General features: G+C 43.0%; 3 protein-coding genes and 1 pseudogene across 4 annotated transcripts; 3 read left to right on the top strand and 1 right to left on the bottom strand.

The window, feature by feature from the left end:
• Window positions 1–121: 121 nt before the first annotated feature.
• LOC115740502 (pentatricopeptide repeat-containing protein CRP1, chloroplastic-like) lies at window positions 122–3,830 on the top strand. 2 transcript variants are annotated; one of them, XM_030674002.2, is made up of 5 exons: window positions 122–1,536; window positions 2,474–2,626; window positions 2,817–2,888; window positions 3,086–3,188; window positions 3,576–3,830. In XM_030674002.2, coding segments are annotated over exons 1-5 (1,557 nt in total). In that variant the 5' UTR covers window positions 122–309; the 3' UTR covers window positions 3,578–3,830. The 2 variants fall into 2 exon arrangements, with proteins under 2 accessions (XP_030529862.1, XP_030529854.1); XM_030673994.2 differs by having other exon boundaries at window positions 3,086–3,830.
• Window positions 3,831–9,391: 5,561 nt separating this feature from the next.
• On the top strand, window positions 9,392–12,408 carry LOC115740473 (annotated as a pseudogene).
• Window positions 12,409–13,141: 733 nt separating this feature from the next.
• On the bottom strand, window positions 13,142–13,892 carry LOC115740561. Its single transcript, XM_030674068.2, has 2 exons — window positions 13,768–13,892; window positions 13,142–13,612 (listed from the first exon to the last, which is right to left on the bottom strand). Exons 1-2 carry the CDS (start codon window positions 13,854–13,856, stop codon window positions 13,234–13,236), a joined length of 468 nt encoding a protein of 155 aa, XP_030529928.1. The 5' UTR covers window positions 13,857–13,892; the 3' UTR covers window positions 13,142–13,233.
• Window positions 13,893–14,497: 605 nt separating this feature from the next.
• LOC115740541 lies at window positions 14,498–17,601 on the top strand. Its single transcript, XM_030674034.2, has 6 exons — window positions 14,498–14,724; window positions 14,815–15,042; window positions 15,299–15,465; window positions 16,750–16,831; window positions 16,935–17,003; window positions 17,175–17,601. Exons 1-6 carry the CDS (start codon window positions 14,626–14,628, stop codon window positions 17,343–17,345), a joined length of 816 nt encoding a protein of 271 aa, XP_030529894.1. The 5' UTR covers window positions 14,498–14,625; the 3' UTR covers window positions 17,346–17,601.
• The last annotated feature ends 604 nt before the right edge of the window (window positions 17,602–18,205 follow it).

Genomic DNA, 18,205 nt, shown 5'->3' with positions numbered 1-18,205 from the left:
TCATGGCATAGCAGTCAATGAAAAATGGGTGGCCCTTAGACCTATTTGATGGAGAATTCATGGGGTAGTTTCGTATTTTCGATACATAAAAGAGCACAAAAAGGCGGTGCTGCTTGGGAGACGTCGTCAAGCACAAAAATGCGTCCCTAGGAAGGCAATAGATGTGGACCCAAAATCTCTCGCAGCCTTCATCCTATCAGTTACCGATGACCGTTGAAACAGTGAGATGATCCTGGAGGCCAGAGCAAGGCAATCTCTCTTCTCTTCGGCTTCCCTTCCGAGCTCTGAAGCTCCTGATCCGGGACTCTCATGTCGTCTTCTATCTCTCAATCTTCCTCAAGATTTCCATTAGACGGCTTCACTACTTTATCCTTATTCCCTGCCGCTTCTCTCCAACGGCAATTCAGCAATCTCAAACTCCCTGCTTCGCTTCTCCTCTCACACGACCGCGATGCCACCAAGGTGTTCGCTGCTTTGCCTCTCAGAACCGTCCATACCTCAACTAGCAGTGATCCCTCGAATGGTTTCGTTACCGGTGAGGAGCTTTCTCTCGAGTCATTCAATCGCTCGATTCGCGACTCCTGCCGAGCTGGAGACGTCGACGGTGCCATGAGTTTGCTTTCCCGAATGGAGGCATTGGGGCTCAGGCCCAGCTTCACGTCTTACGCTTGTTTGATGGAAGCTCTTGGGAACTGCGGTCGGACCTTAGAAGCAGAGTCTTTGCTTCTAGAGATGATGAGTCTGGGGTTTAGGCCCAGCGTCAGGTTGTTCAATATCCTGCTCCGAGGGTTCTTGAGGAAAGGGTTGTTAGGGCTCGCTATCGGAGTCTTATCTGCAATGAAGGACTTGAACATCCAGAGAGATCGCGAGAGTTATGAGATTCTTTTGGATTATTACGTTAATGCAGGGCGTTTGGAGGATACTTGGTCTCTTGTTAATGATATGAGGCTTAGAGGTTTCGAGCTGTCTTCTTTTGTTTATGGGAAGGTCATTGGTCTTTACCGGGACAATGGGATGTGGAACAAGGCGATGGGCATCGTTAGAGAGATAAGGGAGATGGGGATGGTGCTTGATAAGCATATTTATAATGCTGTTATTGATACTTTTGGTAAGCATGGCGAGTTGGGTGAGGCTCTGGAGGTTTTTGAAAGGATGAAACAGGAGGGCGTGCGACCAGATGTAATGACTTGGAATTCTTTAATCAGGTGGCATTGTAAGGCTGGTCATCTCTCCAGGGCTCTCGAGTTGTTCAGTGAGATGCAAGGACAGGGTTTATATCCTGATCCCAAGATTTTCATTACCTTAATTAGCCGGCTAGCTGAGCAAGGGAAGTGGGACTTGTTAGAGAAAAACTTTGAGAGTATGAGGTGCAGGGGATACGGAGAAAGCGGAACTATATATGCAGTGTTGGTTGATATATTTGGGCACTTTGGGAAATATCGGAATGCTGAAGAGTGTGTTTCTGCTCTCAAGTATGAAGGTCTACAGCTTTCAGCTGGTTTGTACTGTGTGTTAGCAAATGCTTATGCTCAACAGGTATACTATTTTCTGTGGTTTTTATTTGCCAGAGTGTTGAGCATCTCTAGTTGCTGTATCTGAGTGATAGGATATGCGTTGTTTAGTTTAATTACATTGATGCATGCACTATCGTCCTAGACATGTATGTACCTCAATCCACAGGTATTGAAGCTTACTATCATGAAGCACAGATAAGCATGCAGATGGGGATATATGATTGGAGGACTCATAGAAATTGAGGAATGCTGCCTGAGGTGGCTAATGTAAATTTACAGAGAAAATGTTTTCAATTGAATTTAGTCCTTCAATCTAACTAGAGAAGCTTAAAAATTAAAATGAAGATGATAAATAGAGCTGTCAACTAGTATGCATAAGCGCATATATATTCCTGTTATGTATCTCGGTATTGAAGCTTATTCTCTATACACATGGAATTACGTATTAATTGCAGTTATTTTGATAAAATATACTGGATATGTTTGTCAGACAACAGTAGCTTCATTCTGTATAAGGTCTTACTTCCACGCTCGTCCCATGCTCAGATAAGAAGGAGAAGAGGAAAGGGAAGAGGAGGAGGGAGGGGGACGGGTTGGTGTTCACAGGGTAGCAGCCGGTGTTCTTTTTTCTGTTCGAATCTGTAGGAAATGAACTCGATAGATCATTTGGTATTATCTTTTTAGATACTTCCCAACAAATAGCAGCTCCCAAAGTATGGAAGAAGTATGTGTATGGAAATTGGTGGATAATTGAAGGCATTGGTTATTCTACAAAGTGAAACAAACTCGAATATAACTTTCCCCTTCACTGGAGATTGTTCTTTCCTAAAAGATAAGCATCACATGGCGTGTTCTGTTATTGAAGTGGAATAGTGTGAGGAATGTTTGACCATCAATGTTTTATTTCGCAAGTTGAATAACCAATCCTGCTAATTTCTTGATATGCTTCCTATATGTAGGGACTATGTGAAGAGACGGTTAAAGTGCTTCAGCTTATGGAAGCAGAAGGAATTGAACCAAATGTTGTAATGCTGAATGTGTTGATTAATGCATTCAGTGTTGCTGGAAGACACATAGAGGCTTTCTCTATTTACCACCTTATGAAAGAAAGTGTAAGTTTTCTTGTTCCGTGGATTTTTTTTTTTCAGACATAACAAAATCCAAAACATAACTACCATCCAGAAAGTGCAGATTCACCTAACTTTCTGTCTTATTTTCTTTAGCTTATTTTTCTCAAGAGTCCCATGACTTTCAAGGATCGTCTCACCTCACTTTCTAATGGCAATGCTGCCACATTTGCAGGGTATCTTTCCTGATGTGATTACCTATTCTACACTCATGAAGGCGCTTATCAGGGCTCGGAAATTTGACAAGGTAATTAAAAATGTGTGTATATATATAATTCAGATATTGCAATAATTCAGTTGCTGCCTTCAGAAAAATAAAGGAATTTTGGTCCTAAAGCACGTTGCTAGCACTCAAGGAATTTTACTTTTCAGCCGGAGTGTTTACTGAATGATGATTACCTTCTTGTTAAGGTGTCTCTTCATCTTCTAATTTGGTGCATCCAGGTTTCCGCGATATACAAGGAAATGGAGGTGAGTGGATGCACTCCAGATCGGAAGGCCAGAGTTATGTTGGAAACTGCGTTGATGGAACTTAAACAGAAGCACTGTAAGTGAAACTGATATCTGTGGATTACTGAGATTTAGAGGCCTTTTAAAGTTTTATAAAGTTAACGCACATGTGACAAACTAACTCTTCCTTCTTATATAATATCTGTTTAAGAGGGCCAAAATTCTGCACTCGAAACTGGAGTTTAGCCTAATGATGGTTCACTCTAAATAACATCCGAAATATCTCGGTATGTCCATATTCCCTCTTCCCATCTTACCAAATAAAAGAAAGGATACTTCGCAGCTTCGAATATAATAGGATCTGTTCTCTTCCTGTGTTTTTTCTCCATGATTTTCTGAAATATGTTGCAACTGATTTCCCACATTATTTCACTAGACTTAATGAATTGAATTAGTTTGTTATCCTTTCCTTGGTGTCTGACAGGACTCAATCTTTGTGTGAAGATAAATGATGTTTTTGCCTAATGCCTTGATGTCTGGTCTTTCTGGAAACGTGACTGCCGTCAAAAGTATTGAAGCCTAATGCATGCCCAATCCGATCAGAAAAAATGTCTGGGGGGCATTTATGAGATAGCATAATTCCATAACTGGCACTTGGCAGTAGTGCATTTCTCCGCAAAATAGTATTTGGGTCACTTCTTTTTGGGTCTGGATGGAGCATGGCAGTCCCCGATTGGATCAGCTTGAAGATAGTTGGATCAGACGTGCTATATGGCGGAAGTGGTTGCTGGGAGGAATGATATGGGTGCACTCATGAAAATTTATTAAGCTGGTCATGGTCTCCGACAGCACTGCCATTTGAAGGGCCACATTGACAGCATCCAACTATATCATGATCAGGAAGCAGCCGAGTCGACTTAATTGACCTTACTCTGTATAGAACCGCCCTAGATAATTTTGATTGACATAATCTTCTGCAACCAGGAAGGCAACCCCAAATTGCTAGATTATTGCTTTCGAGATGAAGTTGTGATTACTCTCCTATCTTTTGATTAGAAAAGCAGCACATACCAGGGGATAACGACTGTTTATTAAAAACACAGGACTTCGCTAAGTGGTAACACAATGTATAGAGTCTAACACCTGCCTGGTGCTGGAAGGTCGGAAGGAGAAGTGTGATAAGCTTTGAAGACTCAGCAATAGTGATGGCTTCTCCATCTCCACTCCACCAATCATCAATATCGTCACCTATAACAAGAGATTGAAACAAGGAATCCACAGAGGTCAGTTTCTTACGGACGTAGATTGTGAGATATATTTGCATTCTTACTTTGCCTTCAGATTTTGGCTTGCTGGTACAGGCTTTTACTTTAGCTGCTGCCATAAAGTAGACATGTTATGCTTCTGTTACTCGTTGTTCCCATCTACCTCATAGTTATTCGAACTATTGATTGATTAAAATACAGATTGACAGTACACACATTAGCAATTTCAGGGAAATTTTTATCGGCAGACTTGAATTTGAGTAAATGAAAAATTGCAAGGGTTTAAATCATTTCTGGGGCTTCCCTGGTGTGTATGGGAGGAAGGGACTAAAGACAAGATGCTTTTCTCTTAGGTCCCTTTTGCTTTCTTCATGACTGCAGGTTTCTGGTTTGTATTGGAAGCATGAAGAAGGTACAACCCTAAATGTCCGAGATAGACATTGGTGGTGAACTAATTAACAACGATAGACAAATTAGCATCGGGGTATCTGAATGGTGGTGAACTTTCCATGTCTAATGAGGCGTGGAGAGTGTCTCCTTATTTCAGTCAGTCAGTGAGTTTTGCTTGCTTTTTGTGGAAAGATTACTAATCTAGATTTGCATACTCTCATCTCTAGGAGGTGGTCATATCAACTTGTGCTTCATTCAGCGCAAATGCTGGACTTGACATGACATCTATCTATCCAGGAACCATAACGTAGTCCATCTCCGAAGAGAGGAAGGCTTATCCCCAAGTCAATTGGACCAAACTTCCTCTGCGGTCGACTTGTCGTCATTCGATTTGGGAACGTTAGTACTGTGTGACGATGTGATGCTCCAGCTTCATGTGTTTAGCGTGGTTGCTTTTCGTGTTAGACGGGGTAATTTGTTTTCCATTTGCACGTCTGGTAGGAAATACCGCTCCGTGAATTGCCTCCAGATCAAGAGAAAGGGCTGGAAAGGGACCACTAATATTTTGTCGTGGTGAGCCTGCTTTTTCGCGTGTCCCTGAATTATTACAAGATTTTCAAATAAATATTTGAAAAAAAGAAAGAAAGGAAAATCTGGCAAAAAAAGGAAAAATCAAACAAATTTGAAGGTAACAAGGACAGTGGGAGCTACGATTGGCTACCACCCCACGCACCGCCAAGGGAGGGCAACCGGCTAGGGGCCATCATCCCTTGCCAGACTAAGGCGAATCAGGGCATTGCCCTTGCCGCCACCTTCGCATGCTGCGCCCAAGCCAGGCAAGGTCGCAGCCGCCCTCACTCAATTTACGGCAAGGGGATGGCCCTTTCGCAACTTGAGGTGAGGGTCACAACCCATATCGTCAAAGAAGATCAAAGAGGGCGACGGTGCTCAGCCGCAAGGCTGGTCGACATTGCGAAGCTTAGGATTCGGAAAGGCGTGTGTAAATGGCGTTACAGCATGGGGAAGAAGATAAAAAAAAATTCACAATCTCCGGCTCCTCCTCAAGATTCGTGAGCAAGTGCAGAGCAGCAAAGGTGAGTGAAGAAATTTCAGGCAAAAGTAAAAGCAGATAACAAGAATCAATTTAGTGAACTAATTTTCCGAAATATATTTTCCTTTATTGCGCGGAACAAGCGAATGAACAATAAAATAGACAGAACAAAAAAAAAAATTCATATGCCGGATATACATGGTTCGGTTGTAGAGACCTATATCTACGGGGAGAACAGCAATGAATTTCACTATAGAACAAGCGATACATATAAATTACAAACCACACTCGAGTCACTCAAATACTCTAAGTACTCTAAGTATTTTTTAGTCCACAATTACATTCAATAACTCACACAGTGTTTATTCCCACAACTTCTAACGAAATAATCTCTCAATCTCGTAAAGGAATTATACACAAATTCTTGCCACAAGAATTTGTAGGCTTGAACACGAATTTTACTTGGACGTAATTCGCGAAGAAAGACCCACGTACGAAGAAGCACTATCTCTGGATCCGTTCATCAGCCGAACTACTCCCAAGGCTCCCACGATAAATTATATATAAATAGACAACGGAATATTGCTCCAGTTCAAGTCCTTGTTGGACTTTCGAAATGTTGACCGTGTTCGCGCCATGCATTAGGAAACAAAAGATTTCAGAATGTTTTATTTCTTGTTCTTTCTCTGACATGATCGGCAACAAAGTCCACAATGGACTTTCCTTTTCTGTCGTTTATTTCACGGCCAAAGATTAAACAAATCTCAAGCGTGGATTCCGTTTTCCTTGTTGATTCGCTTAATTTCGTACGTCCCCCGAAATTTCAACTTTCGGATTTTATTTACTTATTTTCAAAATTTATATTTTCACTTCGGACTCAAACTCAAAACATATTTTAACATCTTTTATCATGATTTTTTTTTCCCGAAATAAACACACTCTCGATTTCATAAAAAAGTTAAGAACATTAATTAGGGATGAGCGGTTCCAGGTTCCTTGCGGGTTCCACCTGGAACTTGGAACCTACCCGTCCAAACAGGTTCCTCATTTTTTGGAACCCGAAACCTACCCCGTCACAGGTTCTAGGGTCGGTTTCGAGGTACCCGAGAACCTATCAATTTCTTTTATTTTCTTTTATTTTTTTCATTTTTAGTTAAGCAAAATGAGAGTAAATACTACAACATCTAAGAGAAAGTAGATGTGAGTGATTTTAGGCTCTGTACTGATTACATTTAAAATCCGAAACCAATCCATTGCAACACATTTATCATTTTTTGGAACCCGAAACATAAAAAATTGTTTGACTCCAAATTATACAATCATCATCAAATGCCATATAACGTTGTATGATCGTGCAAAAATATATACCAAGAAAAATATAAAAATTTATTTCAGAATCTAAGGTCCAGGTTCCAGGTTCCGGGTTCTAGGTAGTGGAACTTAGAACCTACCCGTTGGAACAGGTTCCTCAATTTTTGGAAACTGGAACCTACCCCGCATACCTTGGAACCTGGAACCGGAGCAGATCCTACGGGTTTCGGTTCCAGGTTCTCGGTTCTACCCTGGAACCATGCTCACTCCTAACATTAATTGTACATTTTACTACAATTCCGGCACTTTTGGTGCCTTTTATCTCTTTTCACATGTTTAAAGTGCAGCAATTCAACGAGAATACTCCCTCTTACTTGAGTTTGAATGTGCGGTTTTCATAAGGAGTCTTCAAGGCACATATCAATTACGTCGGAAGCCGATACACTTATCAAGGAAGCCAGAAACTTGATTATAAATTTCAAAATTTTGACTTTGGCCCATTAGAACAGAAACTCAAACAAGATAGCGGACTGAATTGCAAAATCCCACTATTGTGGATCTTGCCTCGCAATTAGTTGTCTAATCACCCTATGTCTTATGAGCTTTACTATGTTCGAAATCTCATTTTATGTACTTGAACTCGTCGAGTTAGCAATGCCAGTCGCAATTCCTGACAACAAAAAAAAAAAAAAACTGCATGATGGGTGGTTTCCGAGAGACGTTGAAGATTAGCTTCGACCACCGGAGTCTAATGTCCACGCGGGCTGATAATTAGAGGAAGGGGAAACATAAACGACGGGCTACGCTTGGACTGGTCTGACATTGCATTAGAAGAACACTTGAGTTGGAGAATTGATAGTCTTGCAATCTTGTCCAACGTCACTTTTTGGATGAGATAATTACCAAAAAGGTTTTGGCCGGAGTGACTATATTAACAAATCATTTAAAAAGATTAACATTGAATTGGCTAAGTTAAAAGATTTAAGACTTTTTTGGTTTGCTAGGTAATTCTCAATCCAGTCCCTGATATTGATATCCCATCTCCTCAAATTCGGACAAGCCTCTTGAAGAATGTCTCAATGAACATTCCTCTACTTGGCACGATTCTAGTGCCCAGTCACAAAAAAAATAAAATAATAATAATAAGAAAGAAAAAACTGGAAAGTTTCCGGTAGATTTCCCTATTTTGTTGATGGATTTCTAGTAACATTGATAAAAATAATGGACATATTTACTGGAAGTCCTAAAACTTGTCGTGTAAATGCAATCGAGTTCTAAAATTTGCAAAAATACTTGTGGGCCTTCTTTAGTCGAAATTAAGGTTGCAGAGGAGACTTGAATGAAGTAGCTGGTCATGCATATTTGGCCAAAATAGTAGTCTTTTAGGGTAGTCAAAGATGATTTAGAAAGAGTTTGTAGAGCCAACCAAAGTCATCATGGTCAAGCAGTGTGGTGCGGGTCATGTAAGAAGCATCTTAATGGTACGAATGAGCAGCAGATAAAGATCATTACCAACCCAGATCAGCTCACTAATGTAAACTGAAACCGGCTTTGGTGCCCCTAAAACACGTCTTGGTTTTGATGGGAAGTTGCGCTGAGGTATGGCTATGGGAGTAGATTCACGGCGGATATTCAAATTCCCAGTCCTTAGTCCTTACAAAAGTTTAGTTGATACATCATGTCTTTCATTAAAATTTCCTCGGCTTCCTAGGAATATCCATGACTTGACTTGAGGTTTACTTTCTTTGGTCAACATAGATGAATGAGGCAGTGAAAGTCATCATGGAAACAGACGAGAAATTGTCCATTTTATGAACGGCAAACAATGGCTCTTCTTCTTCTTCTTCTAATGACAGAAGAAGCGCTTCATGCATTACAAGCATAAAAGAACTATGGCCAAGATTCTTGAGTAAACTTGGCATTTTTCGAAATAGATGATGATACATTAATGATAATCTAAACATGCAAAGAACTTGCTTTTGAGAGGTTAAGCAGAGTATTTTGGGTTTTCATGGTGCAATTTACGTAAAAGTTGATTTGCGTGGAGAGCTTGTATTATTAAGTAGGCATTTGAGCAATTGTGTGGAAAATTACACTCACTTTTGGTTAATCTCTAACAGAGTGTGAAATCTTATTTTTGACGTAGGCACCACCGTCACATTGCTTAATCATTATACGTGTTAAGTATTGACGTGGCACGGGGTTGACGGGGGGGGGACTTGGAAAAACCAAAGCACAACCCCTGAATGGATGGTAATATTAAGCGTCTGAAGCGGTCGTCAATGGAGTCTCTCTTCCACTTCTCAAACATCCTCCTCGCCATTTGAAAGCACATTCTGCTCTGCAGATGCAGCTTTTTGTATGCTCTTCTTGTTTTGGGTTCAAGTGAATACTCAAACAAAAATTAGCAAGATGCGGGTTCAGAAGAAGGCGACCGAGTTTGATTCCGATTCACCCTATAAGTTCATGGATCCCCGTCTATACTTGGCAGCATCCATGGGGGAATCTGACTACATCAAACGATTGATCACAGACGAAACCGGGTACTGCCAAGCCCAGTTCACCCCGCAAAGCAACAGCCTCCTTCACATCGCTGTCACCTTCCGACAAGTCGACCTTGTCCGGACCTTGATCCATCTATGCCCCTGCCTTTTACCCCATCAGAATTCGCACGGCGACACTCCTGTCCATGCTGCCGCCAGGATTGGTTGCTTGGAGATAGTTCGGCTCCTCGTTGAACACGGAGTGCCTGCGCACCAAGCAAGCGAGATGCGTAACTATGATGCTCCGAGCCCTGGCGACTTGAGTCTCTTGAGGAAGGTGAACGGGTCCGGGGATTCAGCTTTGCATTTAGCCGTGAGGAGTGGCCACAAAGGTGTGGTGGAGTTGCTAGTGACAGCTGATTCTCAACTCATGTATATCCATAATGAGGAGGGCGAGGCTCCAGTTTTCGTGGCCGTTGAAGCCGGGTTCTTCGATATTGCTCGTTACATGATCTTGCAGATGCCGTCTTCACCGTCATCGCCCCACTACAAAGGCGCACATGGGCTAACTGCTCTTCATGCCACCTTAATTCGCACCCATCATGGTAGTTCAATGATCTTTTTCATCAGCGAAAAAGGCTTATGACTTTTTCTATATGAGCCTTGTGCATGATAGAATTGTTCATGATGAAATCTTAAATTGTTAATAAGTATGTGCCTTGTTTTAGGTCGAGCTCTAGAAAGCCATGTCCCTGATCTGTCTTTGGAAAACATAAGGCGCATCATGCGAGACAGGTTGCTAAGTTTACACGAACTCGTCGGGAGATTTCAATCGTGTCAAATCGGTAAGATTAGTCCTCTTCTGATAGACAATCACCACATATTTCACCAACTAGCTACTCATGGGTTGTCACGCAGTGGTAGATGGCAATTCAATTAACGTGCACTGTCAAGTTATCCGTACCCATGAGAAGGAAAGGAATGAAGAAGAGAAGAAAGAGATAGGCAGGAGAGGGGGAAATGATGTCAATTCTTCTGTTTCCGACTTTTAGGTTTAAGTTAATTGACTCGACGAAACAAGTCATTCTTTTCAATTTGGAGAAACGTCATTCCTCTAACATCTCGACAACTTCGCAGAAGATAGCAGGGAAATTTACCATTTCTAACTACTTTTTCTTCATTCTAATTTAGACAACAGTTTGCCCTTTCCTGTCTTGTTCGTATTTTAACGATCTCTCACCAAACCCTAATTTTTGTAGATATCATAAAGGAGCTTGTGAACAAGTGGCCACGCATGGTGACAGAAGAGGACCAATACGGACGAACCCCTCTTCATTACGCTGCGCATCTGGGTCATCTTGAAGCGACCAAGCACCTTCTTGAAATGGACACTTCAGTTGTTTATTCACCTAACAAAAAAGGCATGCGCGCGTTTCACGTGGCGGCCAAACGAGGGCATGTTCAAATCATGGACGAACTCATTAATCGCTGCCCGGACGTTCACGAGCTGCTTGACGGAAAAGGTCGGACGGCTCTTCACGTGGCTGTGGCGAGCGGAAGGACGAGAGTCGTGAAGTATATTCTCAGGAATATGAAGCTTCAAGGGCTCATCAATTTTCCCGACGAAGAAGGGAACACGCCTTTGCATTTGGCTGCTGATTGCGGGAAGGATGAGATTTTGATGACTCTCACTTGTGACAGAAGAGTTGACAAGAAGGCCGTGAACAAGCAACACTGCAAGGCCATTGACATCCTTCACGCGAATACTTTTCTCGGAGAGCTTGTGAAGGTGGGTACTGCAATTTCTTTGTTTCTTGGAATTAGATGGTAATTTCTATCCCAAGAGGAAATCTTTATGAAGCTGTTCTTCCATTTACACATAGATGTACACAACTTGCGATGAGCTTCAATGGAAGTTTTCCATGCATGACTAGAGATGAGACTGCTAAGGAAACTGAGTAGTTTTTTATCCAGTCAATCCTTGAAGAAGTAAGTAACATCTGTGTGTGATAATATTCTATGGGAAAACTGATGAATGTTGTCTAGTCGATGTTTGGATTGCGGGACCTGTCTGCAGACTAGGATCATGAAGAAGATGGAGCAAGCTGGGAGCCGACAAAGCTTGAGATTAGTGATCCGGGAAGAGGCAGACACAAGAAGGTATGAGCCCTACAGTGAGAACAACGATGTGAAAGCTGGAGACTTGTATGGGAGCAACAACTACAGCGAGCGAGACATTTCGCTTCACCTCTACAGTGACAGATCGTCACTCGAAAGGTCCTCATCCGGCACGATGTCATTGAGCGACAACTCCTTCAGGTCAATCCGTCTAAAGGGTATATCGGGGACTCATCTGCTAGTGGCGGCACTCATAGCAACGGTAACTTTCACGGCAGGTATAACAGTTCCGGGAGGTTATGAAAATCAAGGAAAAGACGAGGGCACGGCAACATTAGCATCTAAAGCTGCCTTCAGGATTTTCCTGATTGCGAACGCCCTCGCCTTCTACTGCTCCACTCTTTCGGTGTTTCTTCACTTCTTGACATCGGTGGAGCACAACTTCCACCTCCTCCTCCGTTTCACGAAATTTGCGGCCGTGCTTACTTATATCTCAATACTGAGTCTGATGATAGCGTTCACGTCGGGAGTGCGCGTGATATTGCCAGAGTGGTGCGCTTTTTCTGTAGCTATTGTGGCGATCGGGTGTTGCTTCGTTGTTTTCTGCCTATTTGGATTCATATGATTATAAGAAGCTTCATTCGAGTCCACTTCCTCACAAGAAGTGGTTAGTCGCTACTTGAATGTAGTCAAGACAGTTACATCGCTTTTGGTTGGTTTGGGGGGGGTGTTGGAAGGGGAAGCTAATACATTTGACAGGTGAATTGTAGATATGAATAATCTCTTAAGTAGAGAATCAAGGAAAGAAATATTAGAAGGCCTCTGTATAGTTTACATGAAGTTCATACTAAGACCACCAGAGCAGCGCCTCTTCATACATGGCTTCCTGAATTGCTTTTCTCGCTGTCTCTCTCTCTTTTTTGTAAATACTTTTTTGAGTATTGAATGGAAAGAATTTGCTAGAATGTGTACAGTTGCAGTGGTACAACAATGGTTCAGCGCGCTAAGGATCCGCGAAGTCTCTTGTTTGCAATTTTGCTAACGTCTTTCTACCTTTCTTTCTTTCCCTCAAGATTGTCGGTTTCTCAAGTCTGACAACAAGAAAAAAACTTCTGCTGGTCTTTGGGCTGATAGCATAACAAATAAGACCGCACTCAATGAAGCAAAATCTAGTAGAATACAAGATTTGATCATACATGTCCTGTGTTATAACCTGTGGTCGGAGTGTGATTTTCTACGTTTCGACATGAATTGAGCCAGACCCAGATGAAGCACGTCAAGCAGCAAAATTGATGATTTGGCCCGTGTCATCCCATCTAGAATTTGAGGGTGCGAAGATGGCATCGTTTAGAATGAGCCGGTGACATAAGTTGAGTTCCAAATCAGCAACAGGGGTTATTGGGGGTTGCTGAATTTTACCATCAAGACAATCACTCGCTGGTTTCTTTATGTTACAGAGTGACTAAAACCCAACTGTAAAACGAGGAAGCAAACTAGCAACAAACCTAACCTTAACTGTCCCCACTATGTACAATCGCCTTGCACTACTCTGCGACTTGTCGAGTTGCCGTCTCCCTCCCTCGTTCCAGATTCTTCGACTTGGAGGCTGATGGGCTTCTCCAGGTCCTCCATATCAGTCGGGCGATACCAGGCCTCCTGCTCCAGCACCGACTCCTCGGGCTCGGGCTCGGGCTCGGGCTCGCTCGGGTTGCAATCAGAAGGAGGAACGAAAACCCCGGTTTTCGGGTGGGGAACCCAGTATTCTTCAGATTGAATCTGGATCTGAATCACTTCATGGGGAACCACATTTTGCGGGACTGGGTCATCGGGATTCTTCTCATTCGCCGTAGCCACTTCTTCAGGATTCTTCTCAGGCGCTGAGGAGGAGGAGTGCGCATTTCTCCTGCACGTGTCAGCGGAATCAGTACACTAGCCAGTGATTGATCGAGCAAAACTCATAAAGCAGAAAGTATTGAGAGACATGTCGAAGTGTGGATGATAATGTGAAAAGGGGGCCAAAACTCACCATTGAGGAAACATAAACAACACGAAGAATACCTGGAATGAGCGACAGAAGAAGCAGAGGGAGTGAATATCTGAGTCTGAGGGGAGAGTCGCTTGCCGATGCTCCTGGAAATGGCGGCCATTCAAAACCCTAGTCGACGAACGGGAAGTGGAAGTGGATATGGTGGTGTGAGAGAGAGAAAGAGAGAGAGATAGAGAGAGGAGGTCGAGACAAGACCAGTCTCCCACCGCCACCATTTCACTTCACTTCGCTTCGCTCGGTGCACACAACATCACACCTGTCCTCGTACGGACGTTTGCCACCACGGTACGCCACTGCTCACGTGGAAGCGGCACGGCTCTTCCTTGTCTCTCTTTCTAATTCTACAACAGCTGTCCTCTACCCCCCGCTCTGTTATTAGCATTTCTAGTGTTGTTATAAAGATTTACGGCTATGTTTTTCCTAGGAAAATAATTTTAAAAAAAAATTTCGATTAGATCCTTTGGGTTCGAGTCGAAATCAGACAAAAGAGTCTGAGGTACACGTCAGCTTGACTCAATTTCTGTCCGCTATTCCCTTCCTTTCCCAATGGATGGATGGTCGTGAAATTCCAGTTGGATCCTCCCCACCACACCACACCACACCAGAAAGGGCGGAGGAGCTGGACGAAATTTGCGGCCAGCGAGCGTCCACGAGTGCGGACTCAGAGGCGTGTGGCTCATCAACCCAACTCACTCCCATTCTCCTCCACTGCCACTAATGACTTATCCCTCGACGCACCGTCACTGACCCCCGCCCTCTTCTCCTTCCTCCTTCTTCCTCCTCCTCCTCCAGTGTTTTCCTTTGACACACACAAGCTCTCTCCCTCTCCCTCCTTTTGCAGTCGCAGTCACAGCAGACGCGGGAGGAAAATGTCGTCGGGTGTGGTCGCAGCAGGTGCTTCTTCTTCTTGCGGCGCCGCCGCCATCGCTCGCAACATCACTCCCCACTCCTCTCCCAATCGTTACCAGGTTTAGTTGCGTTTGTGCCTCCTTCATCCACCACCTTCCCATTTGCTCGTCGCTTGAAATTCCTTCTTGGTTTTCTTTCGTTTGGCGCAGAAGACTGCTTTTCAAGGCCTCAGTCTGCATGAAGCCAAGAAGGGTGGTTCATCGGCTCTCTTCGCTGTCGCGAATAATAATCGCAGCTCCACTGCCAATGTAGTGAGCAGGAAAGGGCTTGAGATCAGCGCGAGAACCGCGGGAGCTTCCAAGACCATCGAGGCTGAGGTGGACAAGCCTCTCGGCCTCACTCTCGGTCAAAAGTCTGGTGGTGGTGTTGTCATCACTGTAAGTCCGAGACTTCTAATTGTCTTATTCAAGCAAGTTCCGTGCTCATTTCAGCCTCGAATTTATATCAGCGAAGTGGGATTGTCGACATACGTATATGTATGCCTGGTTGGCTTGGTCTAGCTCTCGGCCTCAAGCTATGATTCCTAGATTTTCCTGATTATTTTTGCTTCTGATGCTTGCTGGATATATACATCTTGTTGTGGGTCCTCCTTTATATCTACGTTGACTTAGGGAAGAACTGGATTCCAAATAGGCAGTGGATCGGGGAGGGAATGCGGCAAAAGCAGGGCTTAAAGCTGGAGACCAGGTGCTGTACACCAGCAGCTTCTTTGGTGATGAGCTTTGGCCTGCTGATAAGCTTGGATTCACGAAAACCGCCATCCAAGCAAAGCCTGATTCCATTTACTTTGTTGTTAGCAGGTGACTCCTTCCTTTCTTCTCGGCTTGTTATTGCGTTTGTCATAATCTTGAAAAGAAGGGCGAATAGAGGTTTAGTGCATAAGAACATATGCAAATAAATGAATAAATAACTTGACTGTAGATTTTCCTCCCTCGACATGTTTTAGCTCGATGCCGTCTGACTATAAGTTTTTGTTCTATTTTCCTATGTAATCTATGTTGCTGATCAGTAATCATATAGAAGTTTGAATCTTTAGTACTGACGTTAAGAAACAAATCGTTGATGTGATTTTTTGATGGTCGGAAGGGATAGTGGTAAAGTTGATCTCATACTCCTGTTCCGGATTGAGATGTTCATTTCGCATGATGTCATTGCAAGGACAAAGTGCTTGACCGCTAGAGCTCTTTGGCTTACTTCTTAATGCAGTTCTAATAAGGTAGAACTTGAAAATCAATTATAGGTAGATAAACTCATACGCTGGTAAGGTTGTGGCTACTGGCCTTCAGGCTTCTTTTCTTTGCCCAAGAGATCGCCCTTTGACTAATCGAACCAAGATAGCCGAACATAGTACTTACTGCTACCTACTTGCATGGCCTACTGGAGGATTCAAAGTTTAGAAATTTGACTGGCATGTGAGTTATGTCCTATAAGATATCATTTCAATATTCATTAGGGAGCTCCTCATCAAAATGGTGCTACACTTCTTTGCATTTGCAAACATGTATGGGGAACCACAAATTTCCGGTGATGGCTCTCTACGAGGCAATTTTTCATGAGAATCAGTAGAGTTGGGAGCATATTTTTGTTCTAAACTTCAACCTCCAAGTCCCGCTTGACTTAGGGGTTGCTGATGCCAAGGTGTGTTCTAAGTAATTATGAGGTTGCTGTGGCATGGTTGCCAGAGGATCTACTTCTTCTGGCAAAGTGAGCTTTGCTGCGCACAGCCTAAATAACTCGAAAGTAATAAAATTTGGAGGAATGAAACTGAAATCTTCCACTTCTAGGAGTACAGCGTGCTTCCTCGTTTAAATGTCTGCAACTGGAAATGCTCAATAGTCTTGTAAGATATGCAGATGAAGCTCACATCAAATAGTTACTCCACCATGTTGTGCTAAGACAATTGCACCTACCAGTTGTGTGCTCTAGCTCTTTCATGCTCTTAGATGACATTGACAAAAAAGGAAACGATAAAGTATAAGTTAAGAAAACAAGATATCTCCAACTTTTCCACCTGAAGAGCAATCGCTTCATGCAGCAGAGAACATTCTTGCGTCTGAACTGACCGCTGCATGTTTTTATTGCAGAGGTGCAGAAGTAGATGTTAAGCGGTTACCAAAGCGCCCTGCTCCTCCCCGATTTGGGAGGAAGTTGACTGAGGCTCAAAAGGTTTACCTTTCTTTACATGCTGATAATTTCAGTATGGTTCAATTTTTATCAAGTTCAAGAAAGGACATGTGGTTTTACGTTCTCTGCAAAACTTGGTGTGCAGGCTAGAGCCACTCACATCTGCCTAGATTGTGGATACATATACGCCTTGCAGAAGCCGTTTGATGAGCAGGCAAGATGATTGTTCTGTCACGAATTATGTTCTCTATCTTAGCTGTGCAGAGGCTACTTCACCCTGAAATAAGTTGATATAATCATTAGTATTCATGTGGATTTTGCAAAACCATTTTACGGGTTAAGGTTGATCGAGTGTAATGTAATTATGCTTTTGTTTGATCTGCAGCCGGACTCATACGGATGCCCTCAGTGTCAAGCACCGAAGAAAAGGTTTGCCAGGTACGACGTGAACACTGGGAAAGCAATTGGTGGCGGGTTGCCTCCAATTGGGGTTATCATAGGTCTGGTGGGTGGTGTTGGTGCAGTTGGAGCTTTGCTTCTTTATGGTCTTCAGTAAATGGCCATTAGCATTGGTTACCAAATCGAAAGCACATTCAATTTGTGTTAAATATTTTTAGAGATTTTGTTCCCCCTTCAAGAGCTTATCTGAGGGGGGACATACAAGGGCAACTGTAAACCAATGTCCATTCGAAAGCAGTTTTCTGATGAAGCAGTTTCATGTCCAGGCTGATCAAGAAGAGTAGCTTCCTGTGTACCCAGAAGTTCCGGTCAAATCCAGCTGCCTGAAGGCAAACCAAATGCTTTCTTTTTTTTTTTTCCCTAATTCTCAAAACCTTTTATTACATCGACATTACGAATCAATAAGTCTTCGAAGTGAGTCGATCTCCTTATTGATAGATAGCACTGGCATCAATGGCCAGCGAAATACATTCAAGTACAATATGTCACAGTCTCGAGGGTAGTCTTTCATCGAGGTTCCGGTGTTTCTATTACGTAATAAGTCTAGTCGTTTCCTTCTGATTTAATAGTGGATATTCATAATTTTGGAGCATGTGTAGTGACAGAGTGAGGAGAAAGGTGAAGATATTAAACAAAATTGAAAGCCAGGAATCTTATGACAATTAAAACCACGCGTAAAGGTGAATCAAAGTCTCGCTTTAAGTAACGAGAAATTAAGGTTGTATCACAGCAAAATGTTGCGGAAACTGAACGGCCAAGGGAGCCCCAGATGACGTCATAGACTCAGCTAGAACATGCGTGATGGAGTAGGGTCAAATGGTGTGCCTTTCACGACAGAATCCGAGAAATTTTGTTCCAACAAAGTTCAGGAGATAGACAACGGACTAGGTCAACTGGGTCAACGTTACCTCCAATAGTATTAATGTAAAAAGTGATCTTGTGTTGCTCGGCCCCACC

This window comes from Rhodamnia argentea, chromosome 7, assembly GCF_020921035.1.
Source record: "Rhodamnia argentea isolate NSW1041297 chromosome 7, ASM2092103v1, whole genome shotgun sequence".
In the NCBI taxonomy this organism is placed as follows: domain Eukaryota; kingdom Viridiplantae; phylum Streptophyta; class Magnoliopsida; order Myrtales; family Myrtaceae; genus Rhodamnia; species Rhodamnia argentea.
Note: the sequence above shows the minus strand (reverse complement) of the source record. Positions and strands in the feature narration are given on the sequence as shown.

What these genes read in the sequence shown, in the direction of transcription:
- LOC115740502 (XM_030673994.2), top strand. Translation starts at nt 310, where the DNA reads ATGTCGTCTTCTATCTCTCAATCTTCCTCAAGATTTCCATTAGACGGC. An exon ending in CAAATGCTTATGCTCAACAG is followed by an intron (nt 1,537 to 2,473) that starts GTATACTATTTT and finishes TCCTATATGTAG; the next exon opens with GGACTATGTGAAGAGACGGT. An exon ending in GGGCTCGGAAATTTGACAAG is followed by an intron (nt 2,889 to 3,085) that starts GTAATTAAAAAT and finishes TGGTGCATCCAG; the next exon opens with GTTTCCGCGATATACAAGGA.
- LOC115740561 (XM_030674068.2), bottom strand. Translation starts at nt 13,856, where the DNA reads ATGGCCGCCATTTCCAGGAGCATCGGCAAGCGACTCTCCCCTCAGACT. An exon ending in TCTTCTGTCGCTCATTCCAG is followed by an intron (nt 13,613 to 13,767) that starts GTATTCTTCGTG and finishes TGACACGTGCAG; the next exon opens with GAGAAATGCGCACTCCTCCT.
- LOC115740541 (XM_030674034.2), top strand. Translation starts at nt 14,626, where the DNA reads ATGTCGTCGGGTGTGGTCGCAGCAGGTGCTTCTTCTTCTTGCGGCGCC. An exon ending in CCTCTCCCAATCGTTACCAG is followed by an intron (nt 14,725 to 14,814) that starts GTTTAGTTGCGT and finishes CGTTTGGCGCAG; the next exon opens with AAGACTGCTTTTCAAGGCCT. An exon ending in AGTTGACTGAGGCTCAAAAG is followed by an intron (nt 16,832 to 16,934) that starts GTTTACCTTTCT and finishes CTTGGTGTGCAG; the next exon opens with GCTAGAGCCACTCACATCTG.